General features: G+C 51.1%; 1 protein-coding gene and 6 non-coding genes across 7 annotated transcripts; 3 read left to right on the top strand and 4 right to left on the bottom strand.

Annotated features, from left to right (window-relative positions):
• Nucleotides 1-390: 390 nt before the first annotated feature.
• Nucleotides 391-464, bottom strand: TRNAI-AAU (transfer RNA isoleucine (anticodon AAU)). Its single transcript has one exon. It is a non-coding gene; the product is annotated as a tRNA-Ile (tRNA).
• A 4,753-nt stretch (nt 465-5,217) lies between these two features.
• TRNAI-AAU (transfer RNA isoleucine (anticodon AAU)) lies at nt 5,218-5,291 on the top strand. Its single transcript has one exon. It is a non-coding gene; the product is annotated as a tRNA-Ile (tRNA).
• Nucleotides 5,292-7,449: 2,158 nt separating this feature from the next.
• On the top strand, nt 7,450-7,521 carry TRNAQ-CUG (transfer RNA glutamine (anticodon CUG)). The gene has a single exon. It is a non-coding gene; the product is annotated as a tRNA-Gln (tRNA).
• A 2,404-nt stretch (nt 7,522-9,925) lies between these two features.
• On the top strand, nt 9,926-10,007 carry TRNAS-GCU (transfer RNA serine (anticodon GCU)). Its single transcript has one exon. It is a non-coding gene; the product is annotated as a tRNA-Ser (tRNA).
• Nucleotides 10,008-12,121: 2,114 nt separating this feature from the next.
• Nucleotides 12,122-15,617, bottom strand: POM121L2 (POM121 transmembrane nucleoporin like 2). Its single transcript, XM_002721638.5, has one exon. It carries the CDS (start codon nt 15,464-15,466, stop codon nt 12,452-12,454), a length of 3,015 nt encoding a protein of 1,004 aa, XP_002721684.3. The 5' UTR covers nt 15,467-15,617; the 3' UTR covers nt 12,122-12,451.
• A 4,077-nt stretch (nt 15,618-19,694) lies between these two features.
• TRNAM-CAU (transfer RNA methionine (anticodon CAU)) lies at nt 19,695-19,766 on the bottom strand. Its single transcript has one exon. It is a non-coding gene; the product is annotated as a tRNA-Met (tRNA).
• Nucleotides 19,767-22,508: 2,742 nt separating this feature from the next.
• Nucleotides 22,509-22,581, bottom strand: TRNAK-UUU (transfer RNA lysine (anticodon UUU)). The gene has a single exon. It is a non-coding gene; the product is annotated as a tRNA-Lys (tRNA).
• Nucleotides 22,582-24,343: the final 1,762 nt, after the last annotated feature.

The raw sequence follows: 24,343 nt of genomic DNA, 5'->3' as shown, positions 1-24,343 counted from the left end.
GTGTTCCCGCGTTAAGGCGACAGCTCCAACCACGTGCAGTCTCCGCAGTGGCTGCGAAGCTCTTCGGAGACCTGCAAACCTCTAAGAATTCCTTGCTTTGTCTTGTATGTCTTGGTGACAAGGCCATTTTTTCAAGGCAAGGCAATTTTTCAAATTGCCAGTTATCTAGTTAGGTTTTCCGTTCCTTTTTTAGTTCAATTTTGTTTTCATTGGGCTAGGATCCAGTCCCAGGTCCTTAGATTGGAAAACAGGGTGGTGTTCAAAGAGTTTTAAGAGAAAGTCAGGGGCATCCTACTTTTACAGCTCAGAGCACACTGTTCATTGTTTCTCTGCCCTTCCTTCCGCTGCAGAGTTAAAGCCTCGGAGGTGAAAAACAAAATTACCACTTTCTGGCCCGTACGGGGATCGAACCCGCGACCTTGGCGTTATTAGCACCACGCTCTAACCAACTGAGCTAACCGGCCACAGCTGTACAACCAGCTATCTCTTCTTCATTTTTCAGTTCTAGGCGTTATAAATTCAAAAAAAATTTTCTTCGTGTATTTTACAAAAAGGAATAATTTCTTCTACTTCCGTTCTTGACAAACAAAGATAAAATAGTCACATAAAAAAACTTTCTCTAAATACAGACCCGGACGAGGCTGTTGACCTTTAGGCGGTATTCGTGGACTTGAGAGAGGACAGAGAAACTTTTCCAAGCGTGACAAAGGCGCAGGAGTCGCGGGAACGCGGCCCTCGGAGCGCCCGGTGGTCGGCAGGTGCCCACGAGGCCTCACGCGCCCCCCGCCAGCCGCTCGCGGACGGAGCACGTTTATGTCATAAACAGTTGTATAAATGTGTGTTCTTCACACAACGGCATTGTATTGTAGGAGCTTTAACCCCTAAGCACAGGATCCTTCCGAAAGCTGGGATTCCGGGGCGCTCACCTCGGAGTCCGCAGGCTTCCTCCAGAGCTAGCATGTGACCTTGGAAAACAAGGCTTTAAGGGCATAACTCCAAAACTTCTAATTGGAGTCCATATCACCACAGGAGAGAGGTACTGGCTGTGGCCTCTCAGGAGTGTGAGGAATTCTTAATTTCCCAGACGATGGAGACATGCAGGCAATTTATTACAAAACACTTCCACACCTACTTCATTCACAGAAGGGATAGTCCATAGATATTTCCCACAGATCACAAAGTGTGTTTTGCTGCAGGATTATAAATGTGTGAGACCCTCAAAAATTCTTAATCTTCAGCCAAACCTGGTCCACATTCACAAATATGCTGCACCGTGCAAAGATGTGTTATCCAAAATCTTTCTGGCCTTCCAGAGCATGGAAACAGGTCCCTCATTGTGAGTGTGTGCGTGATCTCAGAGACAAGCGTGCAGATCTTGATCCACTCTGGGAGTCCCTGTGTTACACTGAATTTGACAGAACTATGGGATAAAGAAAGGACAGATAGTTCATTTTTCTCTCTTGTGACAATGGAGAAGAATCTTGTGTATGAAGTAAAATGTATCCATTTGGAAAATTACTTTAGAGATCCTTACATGTCTATACTCATGAAAGAGGACGAGATTGGAAAAAGCCTTCTCTTCTCTCTCTGCTGACTAGGGATGCAGGAGGAGCCCCCACCCCCTTCTCCTACTGGCCCACGCCCTACCTACGCACAGGTGTGTTTGCTTTCTCACCTTTTAAATAAACTCAATCACTTTGTGCACCGTATCTGTGGCTGTACTTAGAATACTTCTCTAGATAGAAGGCAAGGACCTGAAAAAAACCAGACCCTACTTCCCCAGCTGAAAACCACCCTCTAAACAGATGAGGCAATACTGAGGAGGCTTCAGGTGGGTCAGGACACTGGCTCTGGGTGTAACCATCGGTAAGTTATCTTCCTTCCTTTCTTTTCACATTTTGCCTTAACAAAGGCATCTCTCCCTCCCTTCTTTTCATGTTTTATCTAACAAAAACCAACTATTGATACTGTGGATTGCTTGTGACTGGTCTAGTGAATAGTGAATTTCAGGAGCTCCTCAAAGGAGAGGACTTGGAGTGGCAGACTTCAGCCCCAGCTAGCAAAGTCCCACCCAAATGTCGCTCCACTATCAAGAAGCCTCCCCCTGGCTGACACCCTGGATTTCCTGGATCCTCAGAACAAAACGTGAAATTCTGTCTCATTATCAATGATTTTTTCCTAACCTCTCCTGCAGCTACCCCCTTTCCTTTAAAAACCGTTCCTGCTGGCTGGTTTGGCAGAAAGAGCACATTTTGGATAGAGAAGTCTCTTTTCCCCCCAAGACTGCTGGTTTCTTGAAATAAACGCTTTCCTCTCCTCTTCTCAAATCGCCTCTCTGGTGAATTGGCTGTCCAGTGGAGTGAGACTGGAGGTGGCAGAATCAGAAAGGCAGGAGTTCTGGGTGCGACAGGATGGAGAGGCTTGGGAGGCAGACAGTGCAGGAAAGAACTGAGGTGTGGGGAGAAGCAGGACAAAGGGAAACCCGCAAGTCTGAAGATCCCGGACTCTTCCCTGTAGATCCCTCTCTCCCAACACGTTAAAGAGATGGTACTTTCCCAGAGTGACAGTAGAGGTCACCCTTGAGCTGGGAATCTTGACTACCACCCCAGCTCTCCACAAAATGAGCATTGGAATAGTCTTTCTCTACACAGCTTCTATAAGGAAACCGAATAGGACAGTTGGCGAAATTGCCTCCACAAAGGAAAAATGTATGAGAACTCTCGAGGTCGAGTGAAATATCCTCAAACATGCATTTGTAGATATAAGAAACAAAAGTGGCAACACATTAAATCATAAATTCAAAAACTAAAATCAGAAATGGACAAAACGGGAGGAAATGAAATAAAAGTTGGCTGAGCTCAGGGAAAAAATACAAAAAAAGGCCGGCGCCACGGCTCACTAGGCTAATCCTCCGCCTAGCGGCGCCGGCACACCGGGTTCTAGTCTCGATCAGGGCGCCGGATTCTGTCCCGGTTGCCCCTCTTCCAGGCCAGCTCTCTGCTGTGGCCAGGGAGTGCAGTGGAGGATGGCCCAGGTGCTTGGGCCCTGCACCCCATGGGAGACCAGGAAAAGCACCTGGCTCCTGGCTCCTGCCATCGGATCAGCGCGGTGCGCCGGCTGCAGCGCGCCAGCCGCGGCGGCCATTGGAGGGTGAACCAACGGCAAAAGGAAGACCTTTCTCTCTGTCTCTCTCTCTCACTGTCCACTCTGCCTGTCAAAAAAAAAAAAAAAAAAAAAAAAAAAAAAAAAAAGAAATGAAGACTACAAGACACTCAAGGAAGCATAGATTAAAACAAATGTTTGATAATGAGAATTTTAAAAGGCAGAGAAACCGCAAAAAGAAAGTAGTAAAATGCATTAGAGATAATGGGAGAAATGAAATGCAGTGATGAAAATCTAATATTGATTATGATTAACTGGATTTCCTGGAACAATCAGTAACTCCCCCTTCCCCCAGCTTTGACATTCAAATAAATAACGAAATCTTTTTTAAAAAGTCGGTGAAGTGATCATTAAAATCAACCAAGAAAAATTCTTGTAAATAGAAGGCTAATACCAGTTTTCTGAAGAGCAATGTAAAAATTTGAGCATTTAAAAAATAGAAATAAAACTTTAACAGGGCACCGGTCCTCCTGCGAATAAATAAACGACAACCAAACCTTATCGTTAATCCAATTTCATTGGGAAAAGGCAGCAGAAACCGGAAATAATACAAGACAAGTTATTAAATCGCCACATTCTTCCTACTTCACTCTCCCCGTCGCGGGCCCGCGCGACCCTCGTCCCCCAGAGGCCGGTCCCACACCCATGAGCGCACAGGGACCTGGGTGCCGCGGGGCGGCCGCGCTCCTCCCCCGCGAAGACTCGGGGCGCTCGCGGAGCGGCCCCCACCCAGCCCACGGCGTTCTTCCCCCATCGCCTCTGCTAACACACACACTTCCTCAAACCGGGAGTGAAGTAGAAGCTTTGCACATGGAATGTCTACCAACAGCTCCTATTGCTCCTGTTCCTGTGACACAGTCCACAGCTTCTCTCGGTCTGGCAAACTGGCACCTCAGAAAGGTGAAGCATAATTTTCCAAACTACGGAATTTTGCCCGAAAGCTTGAATTTTGACAATCATTACCGTCAGTTCGACTCGTCGTGTCTGGTACATATTTAGGTGTGAAGGTAGCTTTCTGTTGGGCATTCTTTGTAGAAGCCACAGTTCTGCCTGGCCTTCAACAATAGCCCCAGGCTGCCAGCGCTGTCCACAGGGCTTCTCACAAGGCACACAGCTAAAAGACAAAAAGGAACCGAAGTCAGCCCTCTGCAGTGTGGTCGGACAGGGCTTTCAAAGTTGCCATGCGCTGTTCTTTGAGGCAGCTCCTCACACGTGTGCAAGGTGTCCTGGCACACCTGAGCTGCGGCGTCTGTTGATCCAGACAAACTGTGCAGGCTGGGGACGACACACCCTACAGCCGGGTTTTAGGCATGTTCAAGACAGAATCAAAAATGCTTTTCTGTTCTGATACCAAATGATTGCAAACATACTTTCCAAGCTTAAGAAATTAAAAAACAAGGGTAGAAAACACATGGATAAATGCCACTATGTGAAGAAGAAAATTTGGTACAACTTTGTTTACAATGTAAAATTTCTGAATGGCAAAAATAGCAAACCCATGGTAACCTTTTTTGGGACAAAGACCGGCAGAAAACTTGAGTTTAACGGTTACTGAAATAGTGACCAGATCCACCTTCCCAGGGGTCTTCCAGGACCTCGGAGTTGCGGTCGCTCCGGACTCCCGAGGCCTCAGTGGACGGGAGGTTTCGGGGACCTCGTTCGGCCCCAGCGGACCCGGGCCAACCGCTCGGACCTGTCGGGAATGTCCCTCCGACACCAAGGAGCGTGCTCCGTCCGCGAGCGGCTGGCGGGGGGCGCGTGAGGCCTCGTGGGCACCTGCCGACCACCGGGCACTCCGAGGGCCGCGTTCCCGCGACTCCTGCGCTTTTGTCACGCTTGGAAAAGTTTCTCTGTCCTCTCTCAAGTCCACGAATACCGCCCAAAGGTCAACAGCCTCGTCTGGGTCTGTTTTTATAGAAAGATGTTTTTGTTGTGCTGTGTTTATTAAGGATGGGAAGCAGGAAAAGTCTTCCTCTTTCTAAGGTACAAACACAAGGGAAACGAGCTAAACGCTTTGGAGGGACGGAAGGAAAATTGAGGTCAGCTGTTCGCCGTGGCCGGTTAGCTCAGTTGGTTAGAGCGTGGTGCTAATAACGCCAAGGTCGCGGGTTCGATCCCCGTACGGGCCAGTACATGTTTTGATCTTGGGAGAAAACAAGGTTTTTATTATAGGAACTCTTGAATAGCCCTCGCATCCCTCTGCACCTGATATTCATCGCCTGGAAAACGGTTTTCCTCTCCTGTACCACTGTGGTTCTTTCAGGTGGGAGGGTGAATCCCCCCCGCGATTGCAGCGCGCGGGAACCTTTCAGCGCTTCCCTTGGGGAGCCCTGTGCGCAGGTTAACAGGGGTCGCGTGCGGCGGAGGAGCTCCTGGTGGAGGGGCCTGGAGCAGCCGAGGCAGCTCCCACGGGCATCGGGTCTCTGCTGGGCGTGGACGCTTGTGGGGGGCGTTTCTGGAGGGGGTCTCAGACACTTGGGTTCAGAGTTTCTGTTCGCTGCCCCGCGGCCGCAGTGGGTACCCTGCTCCGGCTCCATCCCGGCCTCCTGAAGCCAATCTAGGCAGTCCTTCAGTGTGTGCACCTGCAGGCTCTCTGGGTTGCACCTGGTTGTATCCTGGGATAACAAGCAGAGAGTATCCTGGGTGACTCTAAATTGGCAGAAACATGTAGCCTCTACTTCAATAAGGCTTTGCGTTGTTTATCACATGCACACACACACACAAATACACAATCTCTGTTGCCCTACAAGTGTTTCCAGAGAAAAATCTTTTTGTTCCTCATTTCAAATAGCTAATTTTCTAATAAGTTAAAAAATGAGTCTTTGGGGGAGAGTTGAACTTCTCATGTTTAGTCTATGCTCTAAGCACTTGGTTGTTTTCGTTGAGAATCATGTAGATAGCTTTTTTCAAAATTGACTTTTTAGCTGCTTTCTGTGTAACTACAAAAGTATATTTCATTTAGTGGAAGAAATGCAATGATTCTGCTAAAAAGTACATCTGCGACAGAAACATGTGAGTGGACTTGGAAAAAGTCACACTCAGTAAAGCAGACAATGGTAGATTCTCACCATCCTCCCCCGGGGGATTCCGGGCCTTTGGGCCCCATGGGCACTTGGGGGGGGCTGGAGTGTGGAGTGGGATCCCCACAACCTGTTCCCCGAAATGACGCCCCTGGGTGTGGCTCAGGTGATCTCTCTCACTCTCGCACCTCAACTCGTACCTTCTTCCCAGGGATCCCCACCCGCTTGTCCTGTGCCAAAGTCTGACCCTTCTCTGATCTCTGGACCAACTATTTAGGCTGAAAATCCTTCAGACGCCCCCAAGAAAGGACCTCATAGGATGGGATGCGTTCTCACAACGCCCAGGACTCAGCACAGGCCGCACCAACACCAGGCTGGAACTTGGCAGTGGACATGCAAGGAAAGCAGGGACCACAAGCATCGAAGTTCAAATCTATAGAGATTCGCTCCTTGCACCTCTCATTGCGGTTATATTGTGGGCTGGATGAGGAGGCAGGAGGGGTCCCACCGTGCAGAGACTGAGCTCCACCTACAGGGCGTGAAGGAGGAGGGGACTCCTGGGGACCAGAGGAATCTTTGCGCTCCCCAGTTGAAGCACGCGGCCTGACGCGACCTCCCACGGCTCGCAGGCGTAAGATGCCAACCCGAGGCTCCCCAGGCTCGGAGCACAAGGCAACTCCCACCGGAGGGCAGCGGTGAAGGTGGGAGCACGCAGCCTAGTTGGGGAGCAGAGCTAGCCCGAGTCCAGTCCAGTATCCCAGGAGCGCCGGGGGCCGCGCTAGGGAGAGGGTTCCAGGGAGGGCAGCGCGGTCTGATCGCGAGGGAGCTCAGGCGTGACCCGCGTTCCCGGCCTGCGGAGCCGCTCACCGGCCCGTCTCACCGGTGAGCACGAGTCTCCGGGGGCGCCAGCGCAGAAAACGCGGGTGCGACGCCTGGGGCACCGCGAGGGCACGGTCTTGTTCGACGCCCCCCTTGCTTTCCGGTGGAGAAACAGAGGCTGGGACGCGCCAAGTACCTGCCCCCTGGGAGGACGGAGGAGGCATGGGGCGAGGGGTCTGCCGTTAGGAAGACCGCGTTCTCCCGGGTGAAGGAGCTGGCGTAACGGATGTTGGGTGCACGCATTCCGGGTAAGCGTCCAGAACTTTTTTCTGGAGAGGAAGAGAATGCGCGCTCACCTCTCAGATATCCCAGAAGCACGGCAAGGGGCGTCGGTACTGGATCATCCAAGACCTTAGCATGTGTACCCAGCATAATCACTTCTAGGAGTGGCCCCATGGTGTAATGGTCAGCACTTTGGACTCTGAATCCAGCGATCCGAGTTCAAGTCTCGGTGGGACCTTCCCTTTTCGTCCCCCTACGCCATTGCGTCCTCAGCCTGGCAATTTTGTTCCCTCTTCCCGCGCCGCATGCCTGGACAAGTGCTCCGAACTACGAACCCAGGCGCGGCTTCGCTTTGGCTGTGAAGTTTATTGAAGCAGCAAAGCAAAGAAAGAGAAGAAACCTCCTAAGGAAACGTAGGGGAAACCGCCGAGTCCGCCAGGGGCTGGAGGCCACCGCGAACCGCGGGAACAGGAAACGGTGATGGCCTTGGACAGACAGGATCGCAACCAGACAGAAAAATTGGCTCGGGTAGTGGGTCTGGGAGGGCCGGGGGTCCCGAAGTCGAGAGAGGGAGTGACGTCTGGCACCACTGAGCCGAAGCCGGGAGAAAACTGCCCTCCGAGAGCACGGCCGCGGGGTCAAAGCCGCACCTCCACTCACGGCCGGGGAAGGGCGAGGGTCCACGGAGACCGAGGCAGCCTTAATCTGCCCCGGCAGCTCCTCCGGAGCGGGCAGATCCGAGGGGAGGCGGAGCGCGAAGGGAGGGAACGCCGGCAGGAGAAGCTCCGGGCCGGCGCGGGCTCCCGGCGCGGTCCCCCGAGGGCGTCCGCGAGCGAGGCCGGGTGGGAGAGCTGCGTTCCCGCCTCCCCGCAGAGCGCGCGTCTGCGAGCACGGCGGCGGGAAGAAAAGCCCGCGTCTCCGAGTCTCCCGTGCCCCCGACCTCTGCGTGTCAGCGGCGCACTTTAACGTGATTTCACCGGGAGCTGCTCAATTCCTTTTGACTTCCCACCAGTAACTCCTGAATATTTCCAAATTCGGTGAAAGCTATAAATCCATAGCTCGTAGGGAGCTCAATGAGCACTAACCAGCCTTCCAGCAAAAGGGGACGGACGGATACTGAGGTACCGGGGTAGACACGACCACGTAAGAGTGGTTGAAGAAAACAGGAACTTTTTAAGAAGGGCAAGTTTTGTGCGATGGAACGGGGAAACCAGCCCACGAAGAGGACCAGCGATTACAACCAAAGTAATCTCTCGCGTTCGTTGTCTCTGTGCTGGTCCTGTCCCTGGGGACAGCTTGGGGACATCTCCCCTGCCCTGCCCCACACCGAGGGGACTTTTGGGTCGGGTAACAGGGGGCTGATAAGGTCCTGGGTTGACTTTCCGGACCTCCAAGTCCAAAACACCTTTACAGCCAGCAATATTCCAGAGAGGGAGCGGGGGCGTATCCTGAATACAGACTTTTCCTGCGCTGCGCCCTGGCGCCTGGCGGGTCAGGTGTAGCTTCTCCGTTAAGCTGGGCTGGCGGCTGACTGCTCCTCTCTGGCTCACCTCTGACTTGTTTCTTGATTGCAGGAAGACAAGAACCTCCCAGCAGTGGTCTCAGGCAACACACGGATCGCCTAGTGTTCTGGTTCCTGCACCTATTCAAATCCAGAAGAAAATTCTTTGATCTTTGTTAAAGAATACAGACATCTGGGTTTTTGCGAAAGTAATTGTTAAGCGGTGGCAAATTTCCTCACCATCGCTGTTATCACTATCGGTTATCAAAATCAGTTAAATAATGGCGATATGTTGGAGATTCTACTTCCATAATGCACCTTAAACGATTGTACAGACAGCCTTTGTAAGCGCCAGCCTCACTCAGCACAGCTGGTGGTTTTGCTGCTATTTCTCCCCAAACCCTTGTTACTGCAGAGGTAAGAAGCTTTCTTCCACGCACACACTCGTTGACGGGTATCACCGGCACTTTCATTAGCAGATTCATTTACAAATGCTTTGTATTTTTCATATAGAGCAGGCTGCTTATGAAGCTTGTCTTTTTATGTCTTTTGGTGCCTGCTGTCATTAAAGGTAAAGGCCACTGAAGCCAGCCGTGAGAGCCTGCAACCCTCCTCTACGGTCGGTGGAGCTACGAGCCGGATTTCCATGTGTGCGGCCTTTTCTGTTGCACAAGTGGCATGGTGCATTCCCTGAGCACGAAAACACGCATCGCTGGCCTCCGATTCTGTGGCACAGCACGAGCGGAAACGTTTGCGGGAGACGGCGATCTCAGGCGTTTTCGCAGGGAAGCCTCGGGGAGACAGGTTGCAAGGCCTGGGCGAGGCGGAGGAAGCGGGCGGCGACGCGGGGCCCGAGGGAAGGGAGCCCGCGGGCGGGAAACCGGGGGGCAAGGGAGCCGCGGGCGGGAGCCGGGGGGCAAGGAAGGCGTTTTTCAGCGCGGCTCTTCCGGAAAGCAAGTGCAGGTGGCGAGGAACTCCGACGGCTGAGGCCGGAGACCAGGAGAGCAGCAAAGCGTCGCTACCCCGGCAGGGGCTGTGCGGGGACAGGGGTCCGGCGGGGCGGAGGCGCGCGCGTCGTTACGGTCCCCCAGCGAGGCTTCACGAAGTGAGGCTGTGGGGAGGCGGAGGACAGTCGTCATGTGACGAGGTGGCCGAGTGGTTAAGGCGATGGACTGCTAATCCATTGTGCTCTGCACGCGTGGGTTCGAATCCCATCCTCGTCGATTCCCCCTTTTCTTCCTGAGCAGTGATCCGAGGACGAGCAGCATTCTTCTGTGTGTGCTTCCTCCCTTCTCAGCTTCCCGTTAAGAGGTTGTTCAGCTTTTTATTCGGGAGTCATTTCAATCTTACAGAAAATTTGTAAGTGTTCACTCAAAATAGTGTTGGGTTTGTTTCTAACACGTACTTTCAGACTTTTTAACGCCTTCTCGTGCCAACGAAGCACATGGAGAAGTGTAACTCCTTCTCATGTCCCTTCCTTTCTGTTCTCCCCTCTTCCCACCACCCTGTAGAGAACTTTCCTGCTTTCTGATTTATCCTCCTATGCATGTCTTCTTATCGTGCCTTGCTTGTGTGCCTTGCTTTCCCTGTGGTGGGTAACTTCTTGCATGCCATTGTCCCCAAATCAGCCTGAGTCACCACTCCCTGTCCAGGGACCTCTTCCTGGTGGACTCAGTCTCTGCTGGACAGGACAGGACCTATCTGCCCACTTGGGACGAGTAGGAAAGGAAGCCACACAAAGGATGCTGGGAGGGGATGTGGTCTTCCCAGAGCAGGAGAGACTTGTCCCTTGGGTCTCCCATTGCCTGTGATCCAGAAGCAAGGTCCAGACAGATGTGTTTCCCTGAACAGCAAATGGATTAGCACTTCCGTTCAGCAAGAAGCTCCTGACACTTGGAATCACTGGTTTGGTTATCTCCACTGCATTTGAGCCTCAAGAACCAGAGTTCTCCTTAACCTCTGAATGTGTCACCAAATCACAGCTGGGGCCCACAACCATGCCTGGATGCTTCAAAGATGGTGGGCAGTGCCTGATGCTGTCCCTGCAGCCCCTGTAGGATGATACTCTCAGGTGAAGGGACAGCTTTAAAAGTTCCAACTAGCATGGGTGCTTACACTCAGACATACCAGGTTGGAATCCTACTTTGGGGATCTGCTATAGGGAGAGACAAGTCAGCACAGACACCAGGGCCATTAGGGTTTAAATCCCAAATCTAGCCATTCCAAACTGCATAGTGCTGGACAAGTTTCTTCTCTTTCTGCCTCTGTATTGATTTGTTTGACAGTCATCACAGACTTATTTCGACATTTTTATTTTATCACCCAATTTAAGATTGCTTTTCCAATTAGACCTCCCCCAAAGTATCCATAAAGCAAGGGACATAACAGGAGATGATGGACTCAGGGAGTCATTCTTGTCTTTTATTTTCCATGAAATCAAGAAGTGCTAAGGAGTCTGTCCCAGCTTAGAGATGAGACCCACTTGTGTTCCTGCTGTTTCCCCTTTTCTTGCTTTGTTTCAGGAATGGGAGCCTTGCAGCCCTGCCTGCCCTCTTTGGGAGAGGTGAGGGAGGTGCTTTGATGAGGAACAAATTTAACAAAAGGAAATGTAGAATCTGGTTCCTGGATTGGGCAATTCCCAGCTCACCCCGGAGGGACCTGCAGCAAGAGCTGCCTCCCATCTCTCTCACCCCTGGTCCTGCCGCTTCCCAAGAAGTCAGCCCTCGGTGTCCAAATGCTGCCATATAATCGGTGTCGGCAGAGCAGCATGAAGTCCTGCTGCTGACTCATCCAAGTAGCCAAGCCCCAGAAACATTTACACAATGAAATCTGGCTCTATCAACAAAGCACCCATTCAAGAGCCACTCCTCCTCCACATTCAGTCAGAAGTACAACATCCACATCTCTGTCATACAGAGTAAGGAGAGCAAGTCTCCATTCACTCGTCCTGGGAGTGCCAGGCAAGTGAAGGCGTGCCATACAGGAAAGGCCCACCGGGCCTGCCCCGTGCCTGGAGGGAACCTGGCCAAATTCTTCCCTGTCCTGGAATAAGGAATGATCCCTGGGACTGACAGGTGAGCCTTGACTAACCAATCTCTAAGGTGGTGCTGAGCCATCTCCTGTCTTGGAAAAAGCCTAAAACAACTTGGTGAGAGGAAGTGGCCCAGCAAGGGTCACCCATCAGAGTTGACCATTGGTCCTCAAAGAAAAGCTGGACTCAAAGTCAAATTACATCAAAATTTTCTCCAGGAACCCATCGAGGAACAAAGCAGCAAGAAATGAGAGGTCAGCATCCCCTAGGGACCAAAGAAAGAAATGCACTTCTTAGAGCCAGATATTAAGAAGGTTAAAGTTTAGTGAGGATCTTTCCCTACTTCCAAAGATGCCAGAGGCATGGGCTGAGCTGGTTGCCTTCCTGCCATGGCTGTTGGCGAGGGAAAAGCAGGAGGCAGTGTCCTGATCCACAGAGCAGTGGGCAGGCAGGGAAGGCAAGTGTCTCTTCACATCCACTGATTCGCTGGCACTGCTAGATGGTGTTTTGGTCCTCTACCTTCTCGGAGCACTCGCAGGGTGAACATCTACAGTTCTTGCTGTGGAGCGTTGGAAGACACTGGGGCTCTTCACAATACTGAGTCCAGACCAAGGCTGGGTGACTGGGCAGCAGACACTATTTCCTGTGGGCACGATGCCTCCGGGAGTGCCCTTGCTCCCACTTCTTTGGGGTTTTGGACTTCGCACCAATGGAAAATGAAGGCAGTGCTGGTCTGAAAGGTCCTCGCGCCACAGTGTCTTGGGCAGTGGGGGAGAGCAACCCGAAACCTAAACTGCTACCCGCCTTTGCTTTCCCGAAGAAAGACGCGCTCTGAGCAAAGGGGCTCATCGAGGCCATCCCAAAGGTAGTGTTTCTGGCAGAAAGACTGCTCCTCCCCAAGGCAAAAGGGGTACTCTGGCCAGACAAGCCCTGAGTGTTCTGCCTCCAGCTTTTTCCAAAAGGGGTCCCAGGGCCAGGAGCCCCGCTCGGCACTGCTCCAGTGCCAAAAGCTCCACGTGTGGAGCTCATGTCCGGGACAGTGGGGCTGAGCTGCTCAGGCTCCCCGCAGTCCATAGGGGTCACTACTCCCCCAAAGGCAAAGGGCCGTGGGGCTTTGCTGCCAAACACTGGGCCACAGGCCCCACTCCGGCGTTTCTGGGTCACAGCTCCAAAGCCGGGGATACTGGTTTGACTGAAGGGAAAGCCGCTGCTAAGGTCTGGCTTGAAGCTGGCAGGGGGGTAGAAGGTAGAAGCTGAGGATGTCTGATCCCCAAAGCCTGGCTGTGTGGTGCCACCCAGATTTGGCCAAGAGGGAGCTGGCATGGGGGTTGGGGGAAGCACTTTTGAGTTCCCAGAAAGGGAAGAGCTGCTGAAGCTTGTGGGAACAACTGGCTGGGAGTGGCCTTGCTTCAGCCCATTTGTGGCAGGCAGGTGAGGGGCTCCTGGAGATGGTGGGAAAGGTGGCCTTGGGCTTGACCCTGTAGGACTTGTGGACACGGGGGCCAGGCTGGAGCTTCTGGGAGATAATGTGGGCACCAGGGCTGGGGCAGACAGGGGGCTGCCAGAGACAGAAAAATTAGCATTGTTGTTGCTGCTGCTGCTGGAAGCTATCTGGACAGCACTGGGAAGAACTTGGCTGAAGATGGTGACTGTACGAACAGGGGGAATGGTAGGACGCTGGGGTGATGGGAGGAACAAGCCTGTGCCTGGCGAGAAACCGGTTCTCAAGGCCTGGGTGGCCCCCAGGAGGAAAGTGTGCCAAGTGGAAGGCACAGAACAAGTGCTGCCCACGGCACTGGCCATACTCATGACCCCCAAGCTCAAAGCGGGCTTCAAGGTGGAGTCTGTGGGTGCGCTGGTGAGGCTGGTGGACATGACCACAGAAGTGGCTTTGACCAGGCCGTGGAAGAGGTGGGAGGAAGCTGGGGGGAATGGAGCTGAGGGCTGCTTAGTGGGGAAGGGAGCCGGCACCGGCAGGGTTTTAAGTGGTGCTACGGCACCCCGGAAGATGGGCTTGAAAGTGGGCGTTGTGGTACCTGGAGCTGTGCAGAGGAAAGGGCTTGGAAAGGCCGCTGCAGGAGCTGCGCTGGAGTTAATGGCGTCTCCCTTGCCCATATCGTGTTGGGGCTCCCACCTGGGTTTTAGCACCATGTGAGCAGCTGGTACAGGTTCAGGAGGCTGGGGGGTTGGGCTGCCCTTCAGTGCGGACTGAGCACTTTGGGTGGGCGGTGCTGCTGGGCTGACGTCAGCCCTGTCAGCCTGAGGGACGGTGCCAGTGACTGGTGACCTGGTGCCACTGGGGGCTGGCGAGATGCAAGCAGCTCTGGACCTGGACTCTGAACAGGGGCCCGGGAGGGGCTGCGACTGTGAGCACCCCGCAGGGGCGGGAGGGGAACAGGTAGCACTGACGGCCTCTCCGGTGGCCCGTGGGGAGCCCCGAGGACTCGGGGACTTCCGCATTGCCTGTACGCCTTCTAGCAGGGGATCTGGGCCCTGGGCTGCAGCTCCCGCTGAAGAAGGCTGGTGGACAGCAGGCCTCCCCCCAGGGACCCTGTCTGCAGGGGCCTCAGTTGTGTCCTTTCTGGCCCTGTTGCTCCCCAGTAACCCAGCCGTCCCTCCCAAGGCCAGGTCCTCCTCTGCAATGCCGTCACCACTCCAGGGAGCTGGGGACACTGGGAGCGGGTCTGCAGACCTGGGGAGGAGCAGGGGCGACCCAGAGGGGACACAGGCTTCAGATGACTCACTGCCTGTGTCCGGGGGGACTGGAGAGTGAGGCTGTCCACCACTGTCCTGCTTTTTGATTGGCCACTCCGGGCTCTGAAGCGATGCCCTGAGGATGCTTCTCCTCCACGGCTCGGAGAAGTATCTGGAAGAGCTGTAGCTGCTGCTGATGGGATTTCTTTTCGAGCTGGGAGGGCCTGTGTGTGTGCTGGCCCCAGAGCTCCAAGAAGACCAACTGGGCCTCCTGCTCAGGTCGGCATCGGGGCCCCAGGAGTTCCGGCTTCTCTTCAGAGGCCCCCGCCTGGGCACAAAGCGAGGGGGAGCTCCGGTTTTCACCAGGGGCTTAAACGCCGAGGGCCTGGCCTCCGGAGCGCTCCTGCGGCGCAGGCCCTCGGGTAACTGCGGCTGCTCCCTCTTCTGCTTTCTCTCCCCGCACTCCCGGAGGGCCCGCAGGACCGTCTCCTTGGCACAGGGGTCCGGGGGCTGCTCCGAAGCCAGGGGCCCTGCAGAGTTGATGACGTTTGCCGGCGAAAGGGACGCGGCGGCCCTCCGCTCGGGAGGCGAGATCTTGACGGTCACCGGGCTGCATACCGGCCTGGGGTGCCGAAGTGACCAGATGGTCCGCTTGCAATAGCTTTCCCACCAGTCGGAGGGCAGAGGCCGCATGATGGAGTTCTGGGTCCGCCTCATGGGGAAGCGCCTCCAGGCCTCGTTGACTCTGCGTGCCGGAGGGCGGGACGGGTCCCAGCGCGGCAGCCGCCTGGCCGGCCTGTGCTGAAGCCCGGAGTGGACGCAGTGGACGTGCTGAACCCGATGCATCTGGTAGAGAGGCGGAGACGGTCGGCGGTTTGTCCGCCCGGTGGGCAAGTCAGTGCGCACCTGGGCGGAGGACGACGCCGAGGGGTCGGTCTTGCCCAGGTAACTGCCCATGAGGAGCGAGGGGGCGCGGTGCGGGGCTCGGAGAAAGGTTTCGGCTCCCGAGGTTTCCAGCGGTCCCCGGACCGGCCGCAGTCCGAGCGCACGGTGGTCTGCGACAGTTGACGCCGGGCGCAAGCGGAGCGCGAGGGTCTCCGGGTGCTCTGCCTGTCCGACGGGAACGGGGGACGCGCGGCCTCGCCAGTCCGCGCAGCTGGCTCGACTGTTTCGAGGCGCTCGCGGGGCGCTCGGACCTCTGCGGTCTCTCCAGCTGCATCGGGGAGCAGGCACAACGACTCCCGAGAGATGCAGCGCGCCGGGCTGGACGGCTGTCCCGGGTCATGGAGTGGCCAGGCCGGAATGGCTAGGGTAGCGTCTCCAGGCTCTGCCAGCGGAGGGAGCGGCGTCCAGAGCTGTTTGCCCGCGCTCTCCGAGCCGCTTAGGATGCGGGCAGCTCTGCCAGGTGCTCAGCACGCGAGACCTGGACCCGCGTGTGGGTGCAGCCCGGAAAGTCTCCGTGGAGCCGGCGGTCGGGTGGGTTGGAGGCTGGCCCGGCAAACTAGAGGAACTCGCGCCTCCTTTCCCGTGGCTCTCGCCTCTCTCGCGTCTGCGGTTTTCGGAGTGTGCAGGACTCGGGCGCCCCTTCGCCACCCGCTCAGGGGCTGGGTTTCCCCACGTGGCACCTGGAAGACCCGGGCCCCTTGCTCTCTGGCACGCCTGGAGGTTCGGGGTCACGAGCTGGAAGCCCTGGCTTACCAATCCCGGACCCGAGTTTCAGCCCTAGCCCTGGTGACGCTTTGGGCTGAGAAGGCACTTGAAAAAATACATATTTGATAAAGGACTGGTGTACAAAATTCGCATAGAATGTTGAAATTCATAGTAAGTAAAGGGAAAAAAACGGACGAAAAATCTGGACACCTCCTTGAAGAAAATGAAAACTAGATGGGAAAATGCCTATGCCCAACACTGTGTGTCCCTAGGAAACAGCAAATTAAAACAGCAATGAGATAAGGCTAAAATCCAAATCGGAGCACCAGATACTGACTAGGGTGTGGGGCGCTGGGCACTCTCCTTCACTGCTGGTGGGAATGCCAAGTGATACAGCCACTTTGGGGGATCAACAGTTTCTTAGAATACTAAGCACGGTCCAACCACAATCCTAGGTATTGATCCGAGTGAGCTGAAAGCTTGTGTCCAGGTGGGACCCTGCACACAAATGCTTATAGACGTTTTATTCATATTTGCCAAGAAGTGGAAGCAACCAAGCGTCCTTCAATAGGTGAGTAGGTAAACAAACAAGCAAGTATTTGTAAGGACTGTGATGTGGATGGAGCCATGAAAAGACATAAAGAGGGGGTGGGGTTTGGTAACGGACACCTGCATCCCATATCCAGTGCAGGGTTGGACACCAGGCTCTGGCTGCTGGCTCAGCTTTCTGCTGATGGGCACCCGGGAGGCAGCAGTGCTGGCTACAGCATTGCCTGACACACAAGTTCTCAGTGCGCTCATTACATAAGCAGTCTTCTTGCCCGTGTACTCATTTTGTGTAGCTAAGTTTACTTCACTTTTCTATTCCGACATTAAGTTCTAAAATTCTCTTCCTATGTGTCATTCTGTTTGGGCATTAATTATTTTTGCTTAAGCCTCACTTCATCCCGTTTGTCTCCCCACTATTTTATTTGTCCATCTCCTCTGTATTTTGTATCTTTGGTAGTTTTTTTCAATCCAATGCTCTTTATTTTTGCCGCTTCTTTCCTGGGTAATCTTTTCTCCTTTAGCGCTGTAAGTTGTCTTGTTTTTCTCTACCTTATTTTATATGGATCTTTATCATATATTCATTCACTTCATGACTGAAACGTTTTCTGTACTTTCCAGAAACTTTGTATACTTTCCTTATTCTTTCTTAAAACCATGCCTACCTAAAGTTCTAACCTCTGACTCCCTTTTGCTTTTCTCTAATTTCAGAAGTGTATTTGTAGGGTGCATTCTTCCTTCTGATGCCCCTTTCTAAATTTTTGACACAAAGCTCTCCAAATTCCAGCATTCTCTTTTTTCCTCATGCTGTTTCGTCTTTGTTTCTTTCACGACTGTAGTGTTTATTATATGCCTTTCTCTCAGAGGTTTTTACATTTCTTCTATTTCTCTTCATTCTTCCTCTTTTCAATGCTTCCCCTCAGTTTCTCCTATTTCCCATTTATTCAACTAACCCTTTGACTTTATGAAATGGCTTATATATTTTAAATTTTTATCTGTTAAACAGTATTTCTAGCTTCATTTTAGTAGTGCTTTTTCTTAGTGCTTTATTTTTAATGTCTATGATTTATAAATTTATATAACAACTCAAGAATTCTATTTTTATCCCCCACCTCTCCTGCTTGAGCTCTTTGCTTAATCGTTCTTTTATTTTTGATACCCTTTGACATTTTAGACCACCATAATGGAAATCTATCTTGTCATACACATTCCTATTTTTGCATTATTTTGTTGCTTTAATTTACAAGCTTGTCTGTGTAGGATTTTACACAATACTACTTAATTATTCGTGTTTTCTTTCCTCCTCTGCTGTATCTCTAGGTATAACATATTGCCTTTCTCTCCTCTTTGAGTACTTTTTCTGACTCACCTATTGGTGGCTGCTTTAAAATGCACTGATAACTTTTCTCATTTTTAGTTCTATCATCACTTTCCTTACCTTTCAGTAACTTATTTCCTCCTTTTTCTCTTTTTTTTCTTAATATCTCCCCTTTCTGTTTTCTAATAAAACTAATATTTCTTTTTAATATGGTACTAATGATTTTTTTGTTTTTATACATTTGTTACCTATTTATCCTTTTAAAATCTCTTATGTATTGCATTTAACAATTTTTTAAAAGATTTATTTATTTGTTTGAAGTCAGAGCTACAGAGAGAGAGGGAGAGACAGAGAGAGAGAGTGCAAGAGAGAGAGAGACAGAGAGATCTTCCAGCCGCTGGTTCACTCCCCAGATGATTGCAACAAGGTGTCAGGGGCCCAAACACTTGGGGCCATCCTCCTCTGCTTTTTTAGCAGGCAGCTGGATCAGAAGTGAAGGAACCTGGAACAGGCTTGATCCTGGCATTGCAGGCAGTGGCTTAAGCATAATTAGATCAGATCTCTACCCTCATTGCATCAACTGTTATTAATTCATTGACCATTATTGTAAATCTTCAGAGTGTAAATGTCTGCATGCACTTGGGGAGCCAATCATGATAAAACCATCACAGGAAGAACTCAGTTTTGGTGTTAGAAGCCAGGATGGGTATCAGTTTACAGGAAGAAGGGGGACAGTAACTGCAGGAGCACAGAGCCCCTGAGGAGCTGGTCATACTGTGGCCTTCACGAAGTTTGTGGAAAATGTGTGTTATGAAATAACTATGCCTAGATTTCAAAAATCTTAAAAATGAACTTTTTAAAAATCCCATTTTCACACAACCTCTTTTTCAAGTACCATTATGGTTTACTTTTCCATTAGGTAGAAGTTACTTGTAGGCTTGCAGTGTGAAAACTCATTTACCTACACCGAGATGACTTGTGCTTGAGAGGATGTTCTAAATCAATGCTTTAGGTGTTAATTTTAGAAAACAGAAGTAATCAAACATTAAAGAGGCTTAGGGAACATGGAGAAACATATCTTAGTTTGCGGTTAGTATTACTCACCTATCAACGTAACAACTCCGGATTCACTGTTTGAAAGAACAAACGCTACCTCTCAAGGTCTGCAGGTCAGACGTTCAGGAGCACCTTATCTGGGTAGTTGTACCCCAGGGCCTCATGCAGGGCTGCAGTCAAGGGGCCCACTAGGGCTCTGGTCAGTGAAGGCTTGTCAGGCTGGGGGATCCCCTCCCAAACTCTCCAGTGAGTGTAGACCTCACATCCTCCCGGGCAGGCCACTCATGGGGCCACCATTGTGGCACCCCAACATTTAGCCAGTTATTTACTGATGGGAGGAAAAAGCAAATCATTAATAGGGGAGAGACTGTCCTGGAAGCATTAGAAGTGAATATGGAATTTGCCGCTATGTCAGCTTTTGGGTTGTGAATTGCTCTTTCTCAAAGAATTAGGAAGAGACAGATACACAGGTTTTCAGAGGAAGGTGGGACAGAGACACCCTCCCCCTAAAGCAGGACTGATTTTTAGAAATGTTTATATATTTCTCGGTATCAATCGGCTTTGCATAGCCCAGATTCAACAAAGACGGCAACAACGTGGAGCCTGCAAAACTTTTAGCAGAGGATGGTTTCGATCCATCGACCTCTGGGTTATGGGCCCAGCACGCTTCCGCTGCGCCACTCTGCTGGTTGTTCTCCTGCTTTCGCGGAAGTCAAAACTGCCTTGTACCGCGAAGAAGCTGCCCTCTCCTAATCCTTTCGTCCCCTGATTGATGACCCCACTCGTTTCTCGCCAGGCAGAGACCGCTCCCACCCCCGGGCGGACTCGGGCCACCACCGCCACAGGCCAGCAGGTCGGAGCTCGCTGTTCGCGGACCGTAGCGAAGCGCAGCGCGGGGCCCGGCGAGGATCGCGTTCTGCTTCTCCTGTTCCCGCCGGCGAGTCTCATCTACAGTCACTGAGAGGTGTTTCATCTGCTTGCAAGGGCGCAAGATTTTCCCGAGCAGAGCCGGGACTAACCCACGCACTCATGGAATGCGGGCATCCCAAGTGAGCTTCAACTCGGCGCGCCACAGGGCCCGCCCTGAACTTAGTGTTTGGGGATCTGCAAATGGTGTCGTACCTTCGTGTGTCTGCTTATTGCTGGTATAGGAGAGGAAAACTTTCTGAGTTCTTAGGTGGGATGGACAGATCAGGAAGAGGAAAACAGCTGTGTGCCGGGAAGAATGCGTCGTGCATATAGGGGCGATAACCCAGAGAAATGAGCACTTCTCGTTACACAGCAACACTCCCAACTGGTTGGAGGAATCGCTTTGGACTCCTCAGCCCGGGGTCCATGGGCAGAAAGCGGGTACCTGACTGACACCCAGAGGGTGGAAGACAGTAGGTATTTACTTGCAAATTACAGAGCAAGGATCCAGGCACCTACCGCTTAACTCGGGCTCCTCCAGCGCTAAGCGTTGAGGTTGTAACAGCTTGAAGTTGGGGCTGAGGTGCGTGTTCGGCTCGTGTCCACGTTCCTGGTTGGTCAAGGGTGCTCGCGGCCTTCCTTTGGTCGACGGTGCTGCGCTCTTCAGGGGATCTTAGATGGCCAAGGGCCTTCAGTCAGTCTGGGGGCTACATGCAGGCGGTAGGTGCTTTCTGTCCAGGGAATTCCCCTGCCAAGACCTGGAAGGCCCTGAGAGGGAACACTTCTGACCACACTGGCCACCGAGGTGTTATCTGTGAGAGGCAAATGGCTTGTGAGCCTGGTGATTGGAATCTTCAGGGCAGGGTATCCGACTCTGTCAGTCTCATGAGTTAGTTTTAGTGCTATCAGAAGGCTGGGCAAGGACACATTAGGCTCAGGGACGCTGTCAGGACAGCTGGGTCACTCCCTCAGTTCAGTAAATTCCTTTTGATAAAGGACAGGCACAGACGCCTTGAGCTAAGGGAGACTGACAGGAGGCTGGATCTTGCTTTTACATCATAGGGGTTCAGTTTCAGCAACAAGTCAGTGCCTTCTCCATTGGTAAGGTTTTAGTAATTCATTGATTTTTTGTTTTGTTTACAAATAGCTTGTTATTATGAAAAGTTTCAAATATACTCCAAAGTAGAGACAATGTCACAATGGACCCTGGGTGCCTATCACTCAGCTTCAACAAGAATCAATTCATTATCAATCTTCTTCCATCTACATCCCTCCAACCCTGACCAGTTTTACACAATCTGTGAAACCTGTAAGTTCTCACTGTATTTTTCATGAAATTTTTCATGAGTTTAGTGACTAGAAAGTTTCCAGTGATTTAGAGTCATCTTCTCTTCCTGGGGCAGAGTGAGAGACACCCTCACAACTGAGGATATCTGTTCTAGATGTACTAGGTGTCATAGATGACACTTCTATAACTTCATTTCTGCTTTTAAAGAGTTTCCTAATTTGTCATTTTGTCAAAATAAATAGCCCAAAATAATAGGTCCAGGAGGTATACTTTGGCGTGACATATTGTGGGGTGGTATGTTCTGAACCTCATCACTAGCATACAGAAGTACAATTGATTTTCACAAAATATTTATTTTATTTGAAATGCAGAGAAAGGGGGGGGGAGGGAGGGAGGGAGGGAGAGAGAGAGAGAGAAGAGAGAGAGAGAGAGAGAGAGAGAGAGAGAGAGAGAGAGATCTTCCATCTGCTGGTTCACTGCCCCAATTATTGCAAGGGTCAGGGCTGGGTCAGGTTTCCCATGTGGGCGGCAGGGGCCCACAGATGTAGGCCATCTTCCATTGTCTTCCAGGTGCCTTAGCAGGGAGCTGGATTGGAGGCACAGCAGCCAGGGCTAGAACCAGTGTCCAATAAGGGATACTGGCATCACAAGCTGTGACTTAAACATTACACCACAACCCAGGCCCCGGTACAGTTGATTTTAGTACTTTTTTCTTTACTCTGTGATCTTAGTGAACATGCTTCTTAGCTCTTAGAAGTTTTGTTAAGTTTCCTCAGGACTTTCTAATGCACCCTCATGCCATCTGCACATGGAATGGAACTACAATTCTGCCACAGTTGGTGAGGACACGTGTATTTAATAAGAAAAATACAATCTGTTATCTCGTCAGCTACACCATCAAATCAGAGTTGATCTAAGTTAGAGAAATGAGTAGCACAGCAGCCCGATATCTCTGGGTAGGCTGCCCCCACTGCCCACTGCCCACTGCCCACTGCCGTGTCTGTCAGGTGACTCCTTAGCCCCAGTTTGTCAGAAGGAGCATCCCAGAGGGAGCAGCGGAGCAGCTCAGTGAGGAGGGGGGACCCTGACCAGCTAAGTGACCAAAGGCAGAACACGGTGAGTACTTGCCTCAGTAAACACATGCTCTGCTCAGCTCCTTTTCCCCAGCACCAACCTATCAACCTTGTATGCAAAAGACATCAGCGGCCAACTGTTAGGACAAAAAGCACAGGCGCCTGAGCAGGGACTTGAACCCTGAACCCTCAGATTAAAAGTCTGATGCTCTACCAATTGAGCTACCCAGGCCCTTGGAGATGTATGTGTCCATATCTAGGAATGGGACTCATAATGATCCCAGTTCAATGGCATTGTAGACTGAGTCCTGCGCAGGAAAGGTGACCGAGTGTTTAATCTCCAAGGAACCAGTCACTCAGCCCTAGTTCGCACTTTCTGCAGGCCCCTAGAGAAGGAAGGTAAATGGCACCAAGAAAACAATCCTTCTCTATGTGTAATTTGTGGACAGGAAAAACAACCAATAGTACTCCCGGTTAATGCTTACAGAACACTTAGGTCAATCTGTCAGCATAGTTCTATCTGCAGGACACCAACACACAACCAAAAAAGATATAAAGAGGAAGAAAACAACAGGACAAGTGAGAAGCCATAGTGGAGAGCAATGCTAAGAATCTTCCAATTTTAATAAAATCTCCCAGGCTTTTTTTTTTTTTAATCCAATAAGAAAGCAAGTCACAAAAAAGGAAGGAATGCCATGGTGACTGCAAGTGGCCCTGCTTTATACCTCTAAAAGAAATTTTGACAAACATTGCATTCTCTACCGCATTTTCCCAGTGGACATCTAACATTTTTGAATCTTAGCTTTACATTTTTCTGAGGGTCATGGTGACATATCACAGGAATCTGAACACCATGGTGATTTAACACTGCCTTGAGTCAGGAACCATGGGTGGGAGTTAAATCTAGCACTCGGATGTGGGTGGTGAGCATCTTAACTGCCAGGTCAAACACCCACTCTCAGAACTTGCTTTTGATACTTCACAATATATTTTGGAGATCTTTCCATATTGACACATAAACTATTTCCTTATTTATTTATTTATTTATTTTTTAAGATTTATTTATTTACTTGTACGTCAGTTACAGAGGGAGGGACGGAGCTCTTCCATGCTCTGGTTCACTTCCCAGATGGCTGCAACAGCCAGGGCTGGCCCCAAGTGCTAGGTGCCAGAAGCTTCATCTGGGTCTCCCACATGGGTGCAGGGGCCCAAGCACTTAGTCCATCTTCTGCTGCTTTCCCAGACCATTATCAGGAAGTGGAGCAGCTGGGACACTAACCATCAGCCATATGGGATGCTGGCATCGCAGACAGTGGCTTTACTGGCTACACCACACTGCCAGCCCCATATGTATTTTTTTTTAAAGTGTTAACTGTACAGATAAGTAAATGCTGTCTGCGCAGCTTAACAAGTTAGGTATAAAGCATACACCTGCTTCATCATAACTCAGGACTAACAGCACTGCTGTTCCGTCCTCTCACAACCTTTGTCTTCCCTCCCCCTTCTCCCATAGAAAATCACAATCCTGACTTTTATGGTGATCATTTATTTACAGTCTTAATATGTTTTGTAGCCTAAGCATACATCCCTAAACAATATAAGATAGCTTGGTTTTGACTTACATAAGTATGATCATACTTTTTGTGGAATGTCTTTTCACAAAATTTTGTTTCCGACTCATCCATACTGTTGTATACATCTCTGAACTGTCCAGTGTCTTCGCTGAATTGTATTCAACACTATGTATCTGATTTACTGTAAATGTTCACTCATGCTGTTTCCAGTTCTAGTTGATACAAGTCACATTACTTTGACTATCCGTGTAATACTTCTTCATGCACCAGTGCACACATTTCCTAGATCTAGGATACTAGATATGTATGCCTCACCTTTCTAGATATTATCCAACTGTTTTCCAAGTGGTTGCAGCAATTTAGACTCCCAGCAGTTGTGGGAAAGATTTTATTACTTCAAAGCCTTGCCAATAATTAATA

The sequence above is a fragment of the Oryctolagus cuniculus genome, chromosome 5, assembly GCF_964237555.1.
Source record: "Oryctolagus cuniculus chromosome 5, mOryCun1.1, whole genome shotgun sequence".
In the NCBI taxonomy this organism is placed as follows: Eukaryota; Metazoa; Chordata; class Mammalia; order Lagomorpha; family Leporidae; genus Oryctolagus; species Oryctolagus cuniculus.
The sequence above is the reverse complement of the archived record's forward strand: the minus strand, read 5'-3'. Positions and strand labels throughout refer to the sequence as shown.

What these genes read in the sequence shown, in the direction of transcription:
- POM121L2 (XM_002721638.5), bottom strand. Translation starts at nt 15,466, where the DNA reads ATGGGCAGTTACCTGGGCAAGACCGACCCCTCGGCGTCGTCCTCCGCC.